The sequence below is a fragment of the Gossypium raimondii genome, chromosome 8, assembly GCF_025698545.1.
Source record: "Gossypium raimondii isolate GPD5lz chromosome 8, ASM2569854v1, whole genome shotgun sequence".
Taxonomy (NCBI): domain Eukaryota; kingdom Viridiplantae; phylum Streptophyta; class Magnoliopsida; order Malvales; family Malvaceae; genus Gossypium; species Gossypium raimondii.
The window spans coordinates 33380626-33400438 of record NC_068572.1 but is presented as its reverse complement, the minus strand read 5'-3'; the positions used below and the strand labels follow the sequence as shown (position 1 = coordinate 33400438).

Sequence of the window (19813 nt, the reverse complement as noted above, 5' to 3'; positions counted from 1 at the left end):
GTATTGATTTTTCTCAACAATCTGAAGCCTGTCATACTTAGCAAATTTTTGTGTGAGAATGGGTGTTTAACAGTTGTGAATGGTCTTGAAATATATGCGGTTGAGATGGTTGATATATTATCAAGCATACAATATATATCACAGTTGTGACAAGTTTTTATAGGATATATTTGAGATGGGTACGAATTTATATCTCTGTTACATGGAAATGTATATTTAGCTTTAAAGTTAAAATTTTAATAGAAATTTTAATTTAATTAATATTTTTTATCCTTAAAAGTATATAGTTTAAAGTTTAAATTTAAAAAAAAACATAATATAATATTTATCATACAAATAAATATTATTTAATTAAAACATTTTTTTAAAAGTCATGTTTTTAGTGGCATTTGTCAAAAAAGCGACGCTAAAAGTCATCTTTATAGTGGCGTTTGTTGTAAAAGCGTCGTTGAAGGTCATGATCTTTAGCGGCGTTTGTGGTAGAAGCGCCGCTAAAGGTCATGATCTTTAGTTGCATTTGTGGTAGAAGTGCCGCTAAAGATCATGACCTTTAGTGGCTTTTGTGGTAGAAGCGCCGCTAAAGATCATGATCTTTAGTGCAGTGATCAAGCCACACATCAACATGATAATGTTACCTATATATATACCAAAATATACTAAAACACAAGCTACATCCTATGGCCACAATCACAACAACACATATAGGTCAACATTAGCCAAAATAAACTATACATGCCATTATAACCAAAATTAAACAATTGAATGTACCGAAAGAGCCGATGGATAGTGTGATATAGTTCCGACAAGCTTTCAACTCAAACGAGCTTCCAATTCACTATAAAACATGAAAAATACACAGAGTAAGCATTTAAGCTTAGTAAGTTCTTATAACATAGAATTTAACTTACCATTTAGTCACAATTAAGGTAAGTAAACATAGCATATCCCAACTCAATTTCGCCAAAATCCTAAGCACATATTCACCAACATGTTAGCCATGTAAAACACCTATAATAACCAATAAACATGGATGAACATAATAATTAAGCAAGTTTCATATACATGTATCATCCATTTCATATTTCAGTATATCATATTATTTCATCACTATATATTTCATGTATATACCTGTAATAGTTCGTATCAAACTCATATCATCTCGTAACAAAACATTTCCCGTTGAACCATTTAGAATATCGTTGGATACTCGGGTTAGCTCATATATAGTGTGCTAAACTATAATCCGTCAATTCCTGTACATGTATGCTCATACGAGCTATGAATCGGTATGCTCTCACGAGCTGTAAATTGGTAAGCTCATACGAGCTAAGAATCGGTAAGCTTTCACGAGCTACAACTCGGTAAGCTCATACGAGCTAAGAATCGGTAAGCTTTCACGAGCTACAACTCGGTAAGCTCATACGAGCTAAGAATCGGTAACCCTAATGACATGTCATTTGTATCCTACGAATTCTTAAGGTTCAAACGTGACTCAATAATCGTTGTACGTCGTCGGATATGCGATCGGTATTTATACATGACAATTATACAAATTACATACATATAATTCAATTAAAACATACAAATACTCAATTTAATTACAAGAACTTACCTCGACGAGTTTACGTAGATACGGAGGCGATTAATCTGAGTTTTCTGTTTGCCTCGATCTAACTTCATACGAGGTCTGACTGGATCTATATGGATAAATTTAACCCAATTCAATATATTTCACATTCAATTTAGTCCAACACATATTTTGGAAAAATTACCGTTTTGCCCCTATACTTTTAATTTCTTTACAATTTAGTCCTTAGGCTCAGAAAATGAAACTCATGCAATTTTTTCCCTACCCAAGCCTAGCCGATTTTTATACATGCTTATAGAAGCCCACATATTTCACAAATTCACAAATTTCACAATGAATTTATCACATTTTTCAATTTATCCCATAATTGATAATTTCATACAAAATTCCTTTACAAAAGTTGTTTATATAACAACAACCATTCATTTTCTAGCATCAAAATTCAAAACTCGTATATATTCATCAATGGTAAAACCCTAATAGTTTAATATTTTTGCAAATTAGTCCCCGGGCTAGCTAAATTAAGCTACAACGATCCCGAAAATATAGAAATCATTAAAAACGGGACAAAAATGCATACCTAATTGAGCAAAATAAGCTTGCCAAAACTTCAAGCTTCCATGGCTAGGTTTTATCTTCAAATTCAGTAGAAGATGATGATAATGGATGATAATAGTTTGTTTTATTTAATTAATTATAACTTTAATTACTAATTTCCGAAATTAACCTTAATAATTCATTGAAATTTCAATAATGCCAAATCATTAAAATCCACTATCAACTCTAATGGTATAATTATCATATAAGGACCTCCACTTTATAGTTCTAGCTATTTAATACCTTTAGCTATTAGAACTCAACTTTTACACTTTACATGATTAAGTCATTTTTATCAATTTAAGCATGTAAGCGGTAAAATTTCTTAACGAAATTTTTACACGAAATTTCTATCATGCCGTAGGCAATAAAATAATAATAAAATAAATTTTTTGACTTCAAATTTGTGGTCTCGAAACCACTATTTTTATTTCACTAAAAATAATTTGTTACACCTTTAGGGATGTCTCATTATCGGTTTGTCCTTGGGAAAACTTGTCATTTGCCTTTGGAGTTAGAACATAAAGTTATTGGGCTCTCCAACAACTCAATTTGGATCCCAAGCTTGCCAAAGAGAAACAAATGCTTTAACTTAACGAGTTAGAAAAATTCCAAACTTTCTCATATGAAAAAAGCCAAGTTATTTAAGGAGAGATTAAAGAGATGGCATGATAAGCACATCTGAGTTCGAGAATTTGAAGCAAGTTAGCAAGTTTTATTGCTCAATTCCAGATTAAGGTTTTTTCTAGGTAAGTTGAAATCACGTTGGTCTAGTCCATTTACTATTCACCAAGTTTTTCCATATGGAGTTGTCGAGCTTCAAGGTAGGGGAGGTAATTTTCGAGTTAATGCTCAGCGCTTAAAACATTACTAGGGGGATAAAATTGAGCAGGATAAAGTCTCGTTCATTTAATTGGATACTTAATTTTTCTTGTTTTCATTTAAATAAATGACTTAGGGTATATTTTCTGGATTAGTATGTTAAAATAAATTTTGTCTAGGAGATTGGAACTTAAGCAGGACCACTTGTGAACCCTCCGGCCTTTCCTGGGAATTGATTTTAACATAATCTTTCGAGAAATTATTTCCTAAATGGCAAAATAATTTTTTAGTTTTTTCAAATAAAAGGGTCAATATTGATCCAAGTTTTAATTGCAACTCAATTTTCAAATTTTCTTTAAGTTTAGGGACTTATTTAAATTATTTGCAATTTTTTTGGTTTTTTGTAAATATTGAAATTAATGTCTCTTTTTGTAAATACCTTTAAAAGTAGCTAAACTAAAATTTGTAATTTAATTTTTAATAAATAAGATGATGATAACTAATATATAATTATATTTTATATAATATATATGAATTGTTATCAACTTTACATAGGATTAGAATTGATTTAACATTTTATTTAAGAGTTTTTATTTCAATAAATAAAGTAATAGCAAATAATATTTTAATATACATTATATTATTTATTAATTGTTATTAACTTTATCTGACATTAGGACTTAGAATATTTTATGATTAATTTATTCTAAGAATTCAAGTTGAACTCCCCTATACTCACACTTTAAATACCACATTTCCATGCACATTTTCTTCCATCACTCTTAAAACATTCCAACCTCCAAGCTATCTAGTGTCGCAGCTCTTATCGGTAACTGTCAAAGGCACCACTAGTAGCATCACACACCCAGCAGCCACCATCGCACACACCTCGCCAACTGTTCCATCTCGCACATCGCTAACTAACCTGTGCACATCCTTGCCCGCACACAAACAAGCCGACCACCAGCAGCTCACCTTGGCCCTGCTAGTGCACCAGCTCTGCTTGCACCTTACTACCCATGTACCTGTTTCCTGGCACACCTGCCCCTACTCGCGCCTTGATTGACACACACCAACCCTTGCTTGTGCACTATTGTTGTTGATCCCGCATGTTGCTGCTGCTTAAGCCCCTAGCCATCGCACATTGTTGTTTACACTTGCTAGTCGCACGCCCCTTGTCTCTTTAGCACCACACTACTATCACAACTAGCCACCAACCAATTACCCTCCAACCAACCCTAAACAAACTCTATTATCTCCATATTAATTTTATTTTTAAATTTTAAAATTTTATACAAAGGTGGTAATTAAATTTTTCTCCTAAATTCCATTTTTATTTAAATATTTAATTTTTCAAATTATTGAATTATTAATATTTTATGCAAATTGAATTTTTGAGAAAATATTTGTTCCATCTTATGTTCAGGTTAATCATGCCTCGCAAAAGAACTCGTGCCTCTGTCCAAGTAGAAGAATCACAAAACAAATTCCACTGTGAATAAGCCAAAGCTAGATACGATAGCATCTTCAAAAATCAACAAATACACCTAGAAAAAGGCTTTACATTGAAAGAAAACAACTATACTAATTTCATGGCGAGAATTCAACGAGTTGCTGAAGCTTTAAATTGGGAAGTGTCTTGTGAGAAAAGAACAAGTGCAGATGAAGAGTTAGTTTGAGAATTTTATGCGAATTTGACCTCAAGCAAATTAATAGAAGTCTTTGTCTGAGGAATCAAGGTACCAATAAATTCAACTATAAATGAATTCTTTGATTTACCTGTTTTTGAAGATGATGAATCTTCTTCCTTAATGAAAAATATTGAGACTAAAAATTTGCAAGAAATTCTCAAGGAACTTATAGTTCCAGGTTCTAAGTGGACTGTGTCAAAGCATGTAACTCACACTTGTCTCAGAGAATATTTGACACCACTAGCGAAGGTATGGTGTTATTTTGTTCGGTTCAGCCTTATGCCTATTTCACATAGGACCACAATTTCATTAGAGTGAATGGTCTTGTTATACTCCATTTTTACGGAAAATACCATTGATGTGGGAAAATCATTCTGAGAGAAATTTAGAATTTTGCCGCCAAACATTCTGGCCCAACATATTCGCTTTACGATAACCATTTTGTGCTTGAAAACTAAAATTCTTACAAACGTAAAGAAGACAGGTTATAGCCAAGACACAATCACATATTGGGACCTCTACTGAATAGCTGGAGATTCTGTTCTACAACAACGAGTGGAACTGAATGAGGATTCTGAAGAAGAATAAGAAGAAGAAAAAGAAAAAGAAAAGAAGAAGAAGAAGAAGAAGAAGAAGAAGAAGAAGAAGAAGAAGAAGAAGAAGAAGACGATCCCACAGAGATCGAACCAATGCAGCCAGTTGAAGTCCCTAATAAGGCAAAACCAATTGAACCAATGATCAAACCTGACATGGCGACCCCAACATTTAGAACTCATTTGTCTCGCCCAAATCTTCGTGGTAAGCTATCAAAGTTGATGGACCTAATGCAACATATGCAGTGGTAGCAACAAGCTTACTGGAGATATTAAAAAATACGGGATGACTCAATGAGAAGCGCTTTTACGAAAATATTTCATGACCCATTTATTTTTGTGCCTGAGTTTCCAAATTTTATAGTTGACCCATGGAGTCCAACATCGAAGAGGGAACAAAGCGATTCATGCAAAAACAAAGACGATGGAGCAAAAGATGAGTCAGATTCTGAGGGATCTGCAAATAAATACAAATGGGCGATCTTTACTTTATTTTATTTTCGTTCTTAGGACATTTAAAGTTTTTAGGATTAGAAATTTATTTCTCGCATAATAAAATAAGAGGTGGAAATTATCAAAAAAATTGAACAAATTGCAAAATAAGAAGTGCGACAATAGATATGTACATGCCTAGGTTTGGATTTGCCTTGGAAAAGCTTGGTATTTAAGCAGTCAAACTTGACTTATCTCCTTTTCCTAGGGTCCTACTTGGTGTACAGTATCTATTCACTTCTATATTTTTATTCTCTCTATTGTTTTTAACAATGGGGACATTGTTCATCTTAAGTTGGGGTGACCAAAAATTGAAATTGTTTTTCAAGGTATTCTTATAATTTTGATTAAGTTATATTTTGTTAAAAAATTTGAATTTTTGTTAATTATGCTAACTTCTAGTATAAATAAAGTTCTATTATCTCAATAATTGCTATGTTAGTTGAACTATGACATAATGTTACTCTTAATAAAGTTTGAAAATCATACCATAAAATTTTTAATTCTTTAGGAGTGCTAGACATGCATGAAAGTTTAAGTCTTTAGAATTGACTTAGTAATTTCTTGAGGTGAAATCCTAGGAAGTATGAAATTTTGAAAATGACTTAGGCAAACTTTTGTTTGGACCGTTTTAGCCTTTCAAGCCAACCTAACGAACTTTTATCCTTTGAAACCCAACTTTGAGACTATATGGCCTAATTTTATTTGAACCTTTGCAATATTTAGCAATCACTTCTCTCATAATTATCTTTAAATTGTCCTAAACACTAGACTCAGTATTATTCAGAATATTCTTTGAAAATAAGTTTGGGGGAATTGAAAAGAAGTATCAAATGCTCAAAAAATTGTAGTACATACAGTAAAATGCTCATGTTCTAAAAAAAAGAAGAAATAGCATATGTACTCGAAAGAAATAGGCATGCAAAAGAGCATGTAAAAGAAAAATGAGTTGGTGTATTGGAGGTATTTATTTCAAAGGTCTGATGCAAGCTGAGTCTAGGGTTTTTAGCTTAAAATTGTCTATCTTTTACCTACCCCTAACCTAGCCACGTTATAACCTATTTAAAAGACCTTTCAATCCAGATTTCTGTGTTGCCTACATTAGTGGAGAGAAATTGCTAAGTTTAACATATGAAGACAAAAGTTAAATTTAGTGATTGCAATTTACTTTTAAATAAAGGAATAAAAATTAAGTGGTAAGAATTAGCATATCTTTATTAAGAAAACATTTAGTCCATTCTTGCTAGCATGATAACAATTGAGAATAATTCGAACGATATGTATACTTCAGTTGCACAATTGCAAAATTCTTGTTCTTGAACATAATTATACTAAACTCATAATTGTGGGGGAATGTATTCTAAAGACTATTTTTCAATCATGATTTCAAGCACTTCCTTTTTACAGTTTGTGCATTACTTAGGATGAGCAATGAATTAAGTTTGGGGGTGTGGAAACACAAAAATATATAGACTTTTTCAGCACCTTTTGAGCCCTAACTCATGCGGTTTCATACTAATTTTTTTAAAAATTCATACTTTAATTATAAAATAATTAATTTTCACTTAAATTATTAACATATTGAATTTTAATTATTTTTATAATAAATTTTCACAATTTTGGTTTATTTTCGACAGTTTTGCACAAAATATGGAAATTGGCTCGGCAAACACCTCGAAAGGCTTGAACCGTTGGAGAAATTTTTGCATCGAGTGAACCAAGAGCAAGAATGAATATTTTTCTAGACAAGGACGGTCCAAATGATGATTATTTTATGCACTTTATATTTAATTTTTATCTAAAGTTAATTGGGTTAAAATTAATATAAAGCCTAAAAGAGAAAGCGACTCAATTGTACTAATAAAAGAAGATTGATCCTGTAATATCCCTAAACCAAGTCTAGTAATTTCAAATATATTTTTCGGGTTCCAAGTGTGAAATTAGGAATTTATAAGGTTTCTTGTAATTTTTAATTTAATTTAGGAAATTAATTTAATCTAAAATCGATTAAATAATAGTCCAAAAATTTAAAAATATATTTTCAAAAAATTAATTTTAAAGATTTTAAAATAATTATTAGTGAAAATAATCAATTTGGGTTGACAAGGAATTTTAAAATAATTTTTATTGGGGTAATTTGAGTAAAATTTAAATATTAATTAAATAGGATTTAATTGTAAAATATGGAAAAATTTAGAGTATTTATATGGCAAATAAACCTTAAAATTTAGAATTTTTGAGGAAAAGATTAAATGGTAAAGTAAGGGAAGTGTGGGAGTGACCATTTGACAAATTTCCCAATTTTTAAATTTCTAGTGGGTGGTTTCAGTTTTAAAAATAATGTATGTAGCCCATTTTTCACATATTTTACATCACATTAGAGAGCTTTAAAATTCGTTTTCTTTATATGATTTTAAAGATCTATCATCAGAAAATAGATCCAAGCAATTTCCTTCTCAAAATAGTCTCTCAATTCACCCGAAATTATTCTCAAAAGTAACCAAAAATATTTTGAAATTTCTCAAACTTCTTGAATCAATATTTTCAATCCACGAATTTAAAGCGAACAAAGGTAATATTCAATCCTAAACTTGTTTTTATGATGATTAGAAACATTTTTACATGATTTGAGAGTCAATTAAAGGATTTTTATCAATGTCAACTTCTTCCAAGAACTCATGGTTTTTTAATGGTGGATCTTGAATTTTGAGAGGAAATCCACAAATCAATGGATGTTCCAACTCAAAATGGATCTATTAAAAGGTTTTTGATCTTATTTATCAAGATTAAACATTATTTGTGAAGTAATTTAAAGAAATCTAAATTTTATCATCTTTATGAACCGATTTTCTGAAATTTTTGTGAAATTGATCTAAAGATGAAATTGATGCTTAGAATAAGTGTATTTGGTCTAGTATTGATGATTGAAAGTGTTTAGAAGGGCTGGAGAGATCAATTTTGTGAGGAATCGAGTTTTTGACTTGATGTTACAAAGCTGGTAAGGTATCTTTGTGAGAGGATTTTGATTAGTATAGTTAATTAAAGTTTGTGTTTATTATAGCATTGGAAAGGTGGTAATGCCTACTTTATCTCTATTGAAGCTCCGAATCTTGAAGAGGACCGAGATAATTGGAATTGAAACTTGAATTTGCTTGGTTGATCATTTGTTTGTGGTAGAATAAATTGTGTGGTGATTGTTTTTAAGGGCGATTTGGTAAATTGACCCTCATTTATATTTAATTAGTAGCTTAATTGATGATTACAATTAATTAATTATGGTTGAATGACTAATTTTGGCAAGATTGATATTATATATACAAGAGTTGAATTTTTATTAGATAATGGTAAGTAAGCATTTAGGTTGTTTTTTACAATTTAATTAGGTTAATTATATTGATGATTAAAGAATATTTACTGGAGTTTTTTTTATCATGATATATTGGTGTTACAATTGGTAATTAAACATTGGAAAATGGCAAATGAAATGCTTGATTTACTTGGATGTTAAATGGCTATGTTACATGTTACACATAAGCATTTTGTCACATTAAATTGAGCACAATAATGACTGAATTATATGCTATGTTTGACTGAATATATTGGTAACATGCATGGTGGATCCATTGGATATAGCTGGCATGCCACAGGATTTGTGAGTACTTACCTTTATTTGTGACATTGTGAGCATATTGCTCTAGGTGGACTGATTTGTTTGGAGTAGATAAGGGAGTGTTAAGCATGAGTCTCCACTCAATGGGTTATTTGAGGTGCTATAAGGGAGCGTGTGCTTCAACCCGCTCAACTCGATGGACTGTATTTGATATTTGTGGGAGTTCGAAGATTCGTTTATCCGATGTATGATCACCCGATTAAGCCATGAGAAGTGTATGCCAATATATTTATGTGTGATTATTGTTATACCATTCGATATTTGTAAGCAATTAATAATTTATTCTTGATATTGATAAAGCATATGGAAATTAAATTGACATGTTTCATTATTATGAATGATAATTGGTGATTGATTGAATGTGATTTAAGCATGATTTGGATGTTGATTTACTAGTTGTTTTTATCAACATTCGCTTAGCTTTTTAAAGCTCACACCCTCACAATTCGTGCAGATAATTGTCGGGTTTGAGGAGCTGAGGAGCCGACCAAGAGAGTTCCAAGTGATTTAGGCTTGGTAGAGACTTTACTACACGTTTTAGAGACTGTAATCAGGCGTTGTGGAACTCCCAAGAATTAGTTTAATTTTGGCTGTAATTGGACTTTGGACATTGGACATTTTATTTTGGATGGTTTTATAATAATTTTGAGGCATGTTTGAGTTTAATTATTGAATGATTTACTGTGTATTCTTGATTGATAACACGGTGTGTGAGGCATGAAATCTATACTAACGATATTTTAAATGAAGCTTCCATGGAGTGGTTTACTAGCGGCTAAGGTACACCACTTGATTGATTTATTCGATGTTTGTTATGCATTAAATTGATTGCCTAATTCTATATAATTGAGGTTTAATTGATGTCAATAAATTCAATTGAAGGTGTATATATAATTATGTTAATTATTCATAATTCAATCGAGTTTAATTGGCCATTAAAATATGCAAAATTGGGTTTTAAAATGAGTTTTTTACAAAAATAGGTGTAGTGGTTTTCACACGGGCGTGTGCTTGTCCACACGGGTGTGTGAGGGGTTGCACACGAGCATGTGGCTAAGTGACACGAGCGTGTGCGATCGGCCTACAAATTTTTCATGATGCAAACACGGACAATTAATGACACACGGTTGAATTTTTGTCTTTTTAAATTGGTATTCTAATTTGTTTAAGTTACAATTTAGTCCTGAAAATTGATTAGTCTAATTAGAGCCTTAGATGATAAGGAAACTCGGTAAAATTTTAGGATCAATCTAGTAATGGGTAAAATTCGATAGGAGCGCACTTAATTTATGATTCAAAATAGGTCCTGATAGTTTGTATTTGTTACAATTTAATCCCTAGTAATAAAACTTGAATTAAACATAGTAAACGAACTCAAATTAAGTTGAAATTGTTTAGGCTTGCATAATTTGGCTAAAAGAAGGTCAGTAAACACTTAGATCTAAAATTGAGTTACCTTTACCATAGGTGGTAAAATGACAAAAAGCCCTTAGATTAAATTACTTAGGAAAAGTTTAAAATTGGCTCATAAATTACTTCCACGTTAATAAATAACTAATAATTAAATAAGATTGAGGTGTTATAAGGTCGGGGTGTGCCTTAGGTGGTCATTCACCGGAAAGTCATTTAGATTACTAATGTAATGCTTCGAATTCAGGCCGATCTGTCCCGGTCAGATTTGGGGTGTCACAGATCCAACAAGAGAAATAGCAGCCCAAAACTGTCCAACAAGCTGACCCAATCAGCTGAATTTTACTAATTTTTATGCTTGCAAAACAACCCTCAAAGTTTCCTTAAAATCCATTCAAACCCCTCCACTTTTGTGCCTTTGAAGATTTACCCCTAGCTTACAATAGCAAGTTTGAAATATGGCTAACCAAGGAGAAGTGTGTGGCTGCTAATTATTTTATATTTTTAGCAAGCACTCCCACATATAAATACCCCCTTTGTTACTCCATTCAACACACCTTCATTCCCATACATCTCTCTCTCTCTTTCATCCACTTTTTTCTCTTTGTTTTTCCCTTTTTCTTGTCCAACTTCCTTGTCGATTTCTCTCTTGAAAAAGAGCCTTCTTCCACCTTGGAATAGAATCTTTCAATTGTTCGTAAAGGCATCAGTTCAACAGAATGAGCAGAAAACAAGAGGAGCGTATTAGTCTGGATTCAGAGAAATATTGGATTTGCTTTCTAGTTCTCTTCTCTTTAATTTTCTTGTTTATGTTGAGATTATGAATATGAAGGATTGTTTTTTTGTTGTTCTTGTTCTAATTAAAATGGTTTAAATTAATTTGTGTTACATTGATTGCATTTTGTCCACTTGAATTATTAAAATCATGTTTGTGTTGTTATATGCCTTGGTGAGTTGTTCAATTAAATAAAATCATGCTTATAAAATGTAAGGTAATGAATGAATTAATTATTAAACGTATTGAAATTATAATTAATTGACACAGATTTAATTGGTGTATGTTTAATCTTCTAAGGAAGTTGAAGGTTAAATTAGCGACAGATTAAACGAAACATTAGTCTTGCATAACTTGTAAGAATATTGTGATTAAACTGTTTCAATATAGAAATATATTATTATATCGCTTAATCTTTCATGTGCTTATGAAGATTGATTAATCGTTCAATTGGCATTGAAAAATGTTCAATAGATTAGTTAATTTAGTAAGTACGTATAAGCGATAGTTAGCAAATTACCAAGTTGTAGTGAAAATATTCGTACCAACATGAATATGGGTTTAGTAATTCTAAGTTAAGGAATGTAATTGATCTAACACAATTATGTCATCTTGATTAAAATCATATTTTGAAATCGTGCATTGAAATTTTTTATTTTTATTTTATTTAACTTAGTTAAATTTTAGTTTTAATCACTTCCTCAAAATTAAAATATTTTAATCACCAAAGTGTTTGATTTACATTTCATAAATATTTTTCTTTCACAGTCCCTGTGGGTACTATAACTCGACATTTACTTGTCACTTTATTACTTGTTGTGATTGTGTACACTTGCACATTTCTATCATTCCAAGGAGGAAGTGTCGATCAATGATATGTTGGATGGAGCTTAGTGAGAGAAAGCTAGCTGGCCTAGACCTAGCCCATGAAATAGAGGAGAAATTAATGGTCATCAAGAACCATTTGAAGGCTTCCCAAGACCGCCAAAAGGTATACGCTGACAAAAAAAGGAAAGATATAACGTATGAAGTTGGTGACAAGGTGTTTCTTAAAGTCTCCCCCCGAAAAAAAGAATATTCATTTTGGATTAAATGGGAAACTTAGGCCGAGGTTCATTGGACCATATAAAATCTTGGAGTGTATTGAGCCAGTAGCATATTGATTAGCTCTTCCACTAGAACTACCCAAGATTCACAATGTGTTCCATGTGTCGATACTGAGAAGATATTGCTTTGATCCAGACCATGTAGTACAATTGGAGACATCATAAGTTGAACCAAATTTTTCCTACGAGGAAGAGTCTTTATGTATCCTGGACATAGAAATTAAGAAACTTAAGAATAAAGATATTCCTTTCGTTAAAGTGTTGTGGCAGAACCACAATGTTAAGAGGCTACATGGGAAAGAGAAAGCACCATGAGAGAGTAGTATCCGTATCTCTTCATAGGTACGAAATTTTGAGAACGAATTTTTTTTAAAGGTAAGAGTTTTCACACCCTAGTTGGCGAGTTGGCCCCATTTGGGAGACTACCCTAGTGAAAATCGCCTAAGTTGCAAGGCTTAGACAGGATATAGAGGCTAACCTCGTGGCGAAGTGCTTCGTAGAACTTTGCCAATATAGCAGAGTTCCACTTCACAGTGTGGCGAGTTCCTGATTGTGGTGCGAACCTTATGAGGCAAACTTTCCCACTAATAAGGTCGCCACCTGTGTTTTTGTGTCGCTATTAAAGTAAGCATGTTAGCTTCTGGGACACGTTTAAGTCACCTAGCATCCTAGTGAAGGCAACATGTCAGTAATTAAGACACTTGGAGAGCCTCGTAGGATGTGATTAATTAGTGGAAGCGTGCGAGAGTGAGTAATGATTAGAGATAATCCTGATTGGGATTTAGACGTGAGCTATCTATAAATACGATAGCATGATAAAGGAGAGAAGATTTTTTTTATTCATCTTCTCTGCTAGAAATTGTTATCGTTGAAGAAACCAGGGGAGTCCTTCTTTGCTAAAAAAATGTGTTGAATATTAAAGCCTATGAAAGCTTCTATACCAGTTTTCTATTGATAAATTTTTAAACATTCTTTTAACCTTTACCAAACATATAGAAGCTAATGTAAGAGAGGTTCAATAGATTTTTTTGAATATTGGATATGAAAGAAACTTCTATCTAGAATTTTTTTGCATGTCTACAGATTCTTGCTATATTGTAAAGTTTGGGTCATTTTTTTATGTTTAAAGAAGTTTTGTTGTTTTAACTAAATAAATGGGAGAAGGTCCTAGTATTAAAGGGAAGGAACCAACAAAGTAGACAAAGCTCTAAGTAAAGTATTCTGGTGAGTTCCTTTGCACCTTGTGTCTGGTATTTGCATTCTCTTATTTAATCCTTATCACTGTACAGCCAAGTAAGTCGTTTTTTCCTTTGTCTCGAATGCTCATGTATAAGGAAACATATTTAAAGAGTGATTGCATGCAAGGTTATATATGGTTAAACAAACCCAGAAAACTTGGCATATACATGGCATACGTACTCCTTCCTTAGTACACATGCTCTATATCCAGACAGGTTTAATGAGGCAACGGAGGAATGTTGTGTATAATGATAAAAAGAAGACACGTGATAAAATGTTTTGCCTCTGATATGACACTTTGGTGCAAACCGTGAGTAGTGAAAACTCGACCTTGTGGGGGAACACGTACGTGTTCAAACAAAGAGGAAATTTAAGGGGATACGGATGTGATGTTTGTTAAATTGCTCTAATGAGTGGATATAAAGATACAGAAAAAGTTAGTTATTTGGAACAAGGATCAGAAGCTAGCACATGGAACAGAGTACGTGAGAAAAAGGGTGCATATGATAGTGCTCGTTGCATAAAAAGTAAAATAAGTTTGTCTGTCATAAAAAGAGTAGTCACACATATGGCGTATCCGTGGAGCAATTGTGCTCATGGCTGTCATGTATGAGTTTAGAAACCAGTGTTGTCCTTCAGAAGGCTAAGTTTGATCATGGTAGTATTCACTAGTTGATCTATGGATCAGAGGGATGTATCCGCCAAATATGTTGAACTAGTATTTCAATTTGAGCCCTATTTCTTAATGTCTTATAGTAATATTAGTGGGTTTTATTTCCCCTTGAACTCACTAATTTGTCATAAACTTACCTAGTTTCTTTTTACTTTCAGTTTCTTAAGTTGAGTGTGGTGATTGATGGGATACAACAAGATTTGTGGCCAATTGTGAGCCTTCTTTTTTTCATAGGAACATGTATTTTTTAGGAGTACTAGGACGTTTTTAGATTCCGTCGTTTTTAAAACCATTAATTTGTACTTGAAACGTTATTTTGAATACTTTGAATATTGATCATTAGCCTAGTTGGCTTATCTTTATTTGTGATTTATAAATGTTGTTAAGCAGTTACCAAAGGCTATTTCTTGTATCTTTAAATCCTTAAGTGTGGCGGGGTACCATTTTAAAATTTTTCTTTCAAATAAATTGATGTGATTCCTAACCTCGAAGTCAAGACTGGTCTTTTCAATGTAAGGAATGATGAATGAGGTTTTTGTTTTCAAGGTCCAACCTCTGATGGAACGCCCAAGTCTACATTTGTTCAAGAGTTAAGCGGGTCTTAGCTTTAATATAGCTAAGGTTGTTTAGCTACAACTACTACAGGTCGAGGTTTCCATCTGTTAAACCATTTCAAGACTATCTATCCCATTCGAGCTATTTTCCAAACTATCCAAGTTCGGGAAATCGCATCATAAATGAATTCTTAAATTAACAGAACACTGTACTGGAAAAAAGGGTACCCGCCAAAATGGATAGTTGTTTTGAAAGGAGAGAGTTTTGTGTTTCCAACGAGTTGACCTATGACGCTCCATACCCGAATCCAGTGATCGGGTCGGGCGTGGGGTGTTACATGTGTCATGTCAACATGAAGTGCACTTGGATTGTCACACAGGTTATTATATCAACAAAGTTAAAAAAGATAATGTTTTTGTCAGGATTTTCATTAAAAAAATATTTGACTCTTTTAGGAAAGTTAATAACCAAATTTAGCTAAAAAGGAACAATGGCCAAATTGACAAAAAAAATAAATATTTAGGGTTAAATTTGACACTATGCCAAAAATAATTGACGGAATGACCTAATTAGAATAATATTGATAATTTTGATGAGTCAATTAAAATATTTTAAAATTTGATATATAGTTTCAAAATGTTTGATGCAATTAACCCTTTTATATAAGGGTAATATAATTTTTGGCCTATGAACTTGGCGACTAGGTTCACTTTGGTACTTGTATTTCTTTTATCCACTTTGGCACTTAAAGATATAAAAGTTTGATAATATAGCACTCTGAAATTGTGTCACATCTTCACTTGAAAATTTCTTGTGGTACAATATCTGAATGTCACATTTAGTGTTTTTATAATCATATCGATGATTGAATAAGTAGACTATCAATTATCGTTTCAACTAGTTTGATTGATTTAACTGTTGGACCAACAATAATTAAATAAATAATAAAAAATTTATAAATATCTAAAAAATAAAAAAAATAAACTAGTTATACTTGTTCAATTGTAGACTTTTATCTCAACTTTAATTTTTACCAATTTCAAGCAGTTCTTGAGTCAATTGGTTCAATCCCTTTGTTCATACCATTACATTGATCAGTTTTAGGTCCATCAAATCCTATTTTGCTCCAGTAGCACTGTCCATATCACCAAATCTTACCAAAATCCATATTTAGGGATCGAAATTTATCTAATTGCTAAGTTCAAGGACCAAAGTGGACAAAAAAATTACATGTACCAAAATAGATATAATTTCCAAGTTCAGGGGCCAAAATTTATATTGTGTAAAATTAACATGATTTTATACCCTTTCATAACTATTTCTACAATTGATATTTTAACAATTTATTTGTTGAATTTATTAATATAATTATACTTGCTATGCATGTAAAACTTGAATCAATCAAATCTCTATCATATCAATCAAAAATATTGATTGTATTAATATATTTAACGGTTGACTATTTCATGTAAAAAATAATTAAAATCTTTCTTTACGTTAAACTTGACATGTAAAATCTACATGAATAGAATATTAAATATGTCGATTAAATTATTAAAATATGAATCGTAGAAAATAATAAATATAAAACCATATTATAATTAATATCGATTTAAATAAAATTATTCTATATATTTATTGAGGTTCATAAGTCGTCATCCGACAAGCTAGTGGGTCCTAGGATGGCTCACTCCATAATATTAGGACGAGCCTAAAGAAAAATTACTAAAGTTGTGGGCCAAAGTTCACGTAAGAGATCCTTTGACAATTGAGTCACGCGTAACAGTGACCGGTTAGAATGTACGTATGGACAAATAAAATTGACATTTTATGTATATTAAAAAGTTTCCGTGTTTTAATTATTAAATTATGGTATCTTTCTTTATTGAGTGAAAAAATATAATCTATACTTATAAAATCAGTATGTTAAAATTTTGGTTGAAATGTAAAATCAAAATATTAAAGTGATTAGTTTCCCAAAAAAAAAAAAAGAAGAATAGCAACATTACCATAGTTAAATTTATGGCTTTATAAAACAAAATCTTACTTTAACAATCTTTTAATTGAGTTTATGTTTAATTAATTTATGACATCAACTCAAGAATTTAAATATTTATATTATATTTAAATATTAATTAAGTTAGTGCTGTCATTCAATTTAATATCAACTCCTAAAAGAAATTTCAAAAAAAAAAAAACTAAATTGGGTATGATATCAAATGTAATCGTCATTGTTTTAGAAAAATCTTATATTTTTAGGGTAAATTATACCCAATGTCACTCAACTTCAAAATGTTACAAAATGGTCATTAAGCTATTCAAAAGTTTTTTTTAAGTCATTGGGATACTAAGATCGCTTATGCGTGACATTTTCTTTTTGCATCACTTGCACCAATTGAAAGCTCTCTTTCCCTTTCTCTTTTACAGTTCAATCTTTTTTTCACGAAACAATTTTGAACATCACGAATCCGTAAATCAAAATCCAAATAACTTTCTTCTCCAATCTCTGAGATTGACTATCATAGTGATCGTCGATTCATCGCTTGGAGCTCGCTAGTCGAATTTAAAAAGAAAAAGTTAACAACCAAGTGAAATAAAAACTTTCGAATAGTTTAACAACTATTTAATAACTTTCTAAAGTTAACTGACTAAAACGTAAATTTACTAATAATTCAATAATTCAATGACATTAAATATAATTTACCTTTATTTATAAATTATAAATTTACCTTTCTTACAAAATATTATTATTTTGAAATATTATTTTCCACCCTTTGCAAGAAAACTATAGTTTTATATTAATAATTTATGTTTCTTAATTTGATAATTTCCTGTATTTTATATTATGATTATACTAATCTATAGAGTATATACAAAAGAAAGGCTCTAAAACCTTTCACAATGGATCTTATTCTTCTTCTTTTACATGAGAACAATGGGTGAATTTTAATTCTAATCCCTTTATTTTTTAGATTATAAGAATAGTTCGATTTTAATTTGATCCTTATATTCCACTCAAATTTGATATTCAATTTATATACTTTAATTTTGGCATATATAATTTAGTACCTCAACTTTTATAACATCATTAAATATTATATTCTAACTAACATGATGATATGAATTATTGGAACCTTTAAAATTCATTATCAAATTCAAGTCTGTTACAATATTATTATTATTTTTGTTATATGGATATCAAGTGAATTTTTTAATTTCAAAATATCATATCAGTAATTTTAAAATGTCAACAAATGAACTTAAATTTTAAATTCAAAAATAGAGGAACTAAATTTCTGAAAATAAAATTATGTACATTAGATTTCAAACACACAAAGAGTACAAGAACTATAAGTAAAGTGTAACATTTAAATTTTTACTCTATCATTTAATTAACTTGGGAAGCAAAAATGAAATCATACTGTTTTATTAATATGATCTTTTATATTATATTTTTCTTAATCTTTGATCATTTTCAAAATGGTTGGGGATAAGACTTAAGAATTGAAAATTGAAGGTTCAAAAATTGAATTTGCAAGCAAATATAATAATTAGAAAAAAGAAGACGACGACGAAACAAGGCGAAGCAAACTAGATACATTGAACCTGGACACTTTTGGTTGGAGCGTCGTAGGCCTATAAGAGAATCTATTCCTCCACATTGGTTGATCCACAACTCCACTATTCTCCACTAATAGAAGAAAAAATAAAAAAAAGAACAGCAAGCTATCACATGGCTCCAACAATGGCGGCACCAGAAGAAGAGCTGAGGAAGAGGAACCAGGAGTTAGAAAAGGAATTGAAGGAGAGTAGGGAAAGAGAGGAGCAGATGAGAAAGGAATTACGAAAGATGTGGGAAAGGCTGAGGGTGGCGGAAGAGGCGGAGGAAAGGCTCTGTTCTCAGCTGGGTGACCTGGAAGCAGAGTCCGTCAATCAGGCCCGTGCTTTCAACGCCCACATACTTTCCCTCATGGACCAGCTCTCCAAGGGTAGCAACCTTCTCATCAACAGCCACCCATCCCCTGCATCCATCTCCATCCTCTGATTTTTCTTTTGGCTGGTGTTTTTTTTTTATCTATCTAAGCAAAGGCATGGGGCTTCTAAATCCGTTAACTTTGAGTATGGTATGGATCCGTACATAGTATTTGTTCTAGTTTTTTGCTTTAATTGGAAAATGTTAGGCCGAGAGGCAGTGGCGGATATGCCTCAGTTTTCTAGCTGTTTCGAATTGTGAAACTCAAACAAGCAAACGTTGGGCCGCGTAATATCATATTTCTTGTTCGTCATGTATTTCAGTATACGAGTTGCGTTCGTATTATGGATTTATTGAAAACTATTTCTTTTATGTTTTGTGTTTATTTAATGAAAATAATTTGATTAGCGGGTAACAACTCATTTTTCGGAAAAAAAAAACTTAATTATGAATAATTTTATGTTTATATAAAATTTAATTTAATTTAAATTTAATATTATTATATTAATAATAAATTTTTATTTTTAAAGATATTTAGAATTATAAAATATTATAATTTCAATATTTAATAATATAAATAATATTGATTGTTTTAATAATTTCAATATTATTATATAATTTATTAAAAC

General features: G+C 31.2%; 1 protein-coding gene across 1 annotated transcript; it reads left to right on the top strand.

Annotated features, from left to right (window-relative positions):
- Positions 1-18875: 18875 nt before the first annotated feature.
- LOC105791260 (hypothetical protein) lies at positions 18876-19556 on the top strand. The gene has a single exon (XM_012619252.2). It carries the CDS (start codon positions 18945-18947, stop codon positions 19254-19256), a length of 312 nt encoding a protein of 103 aa, XP_012474706.1. The 5' UTR covers positions 18876-18944; the 3' UTR covers positions 19257-19556.
- Positions 19557-19813: the final 257 nt, after the last annotated feature.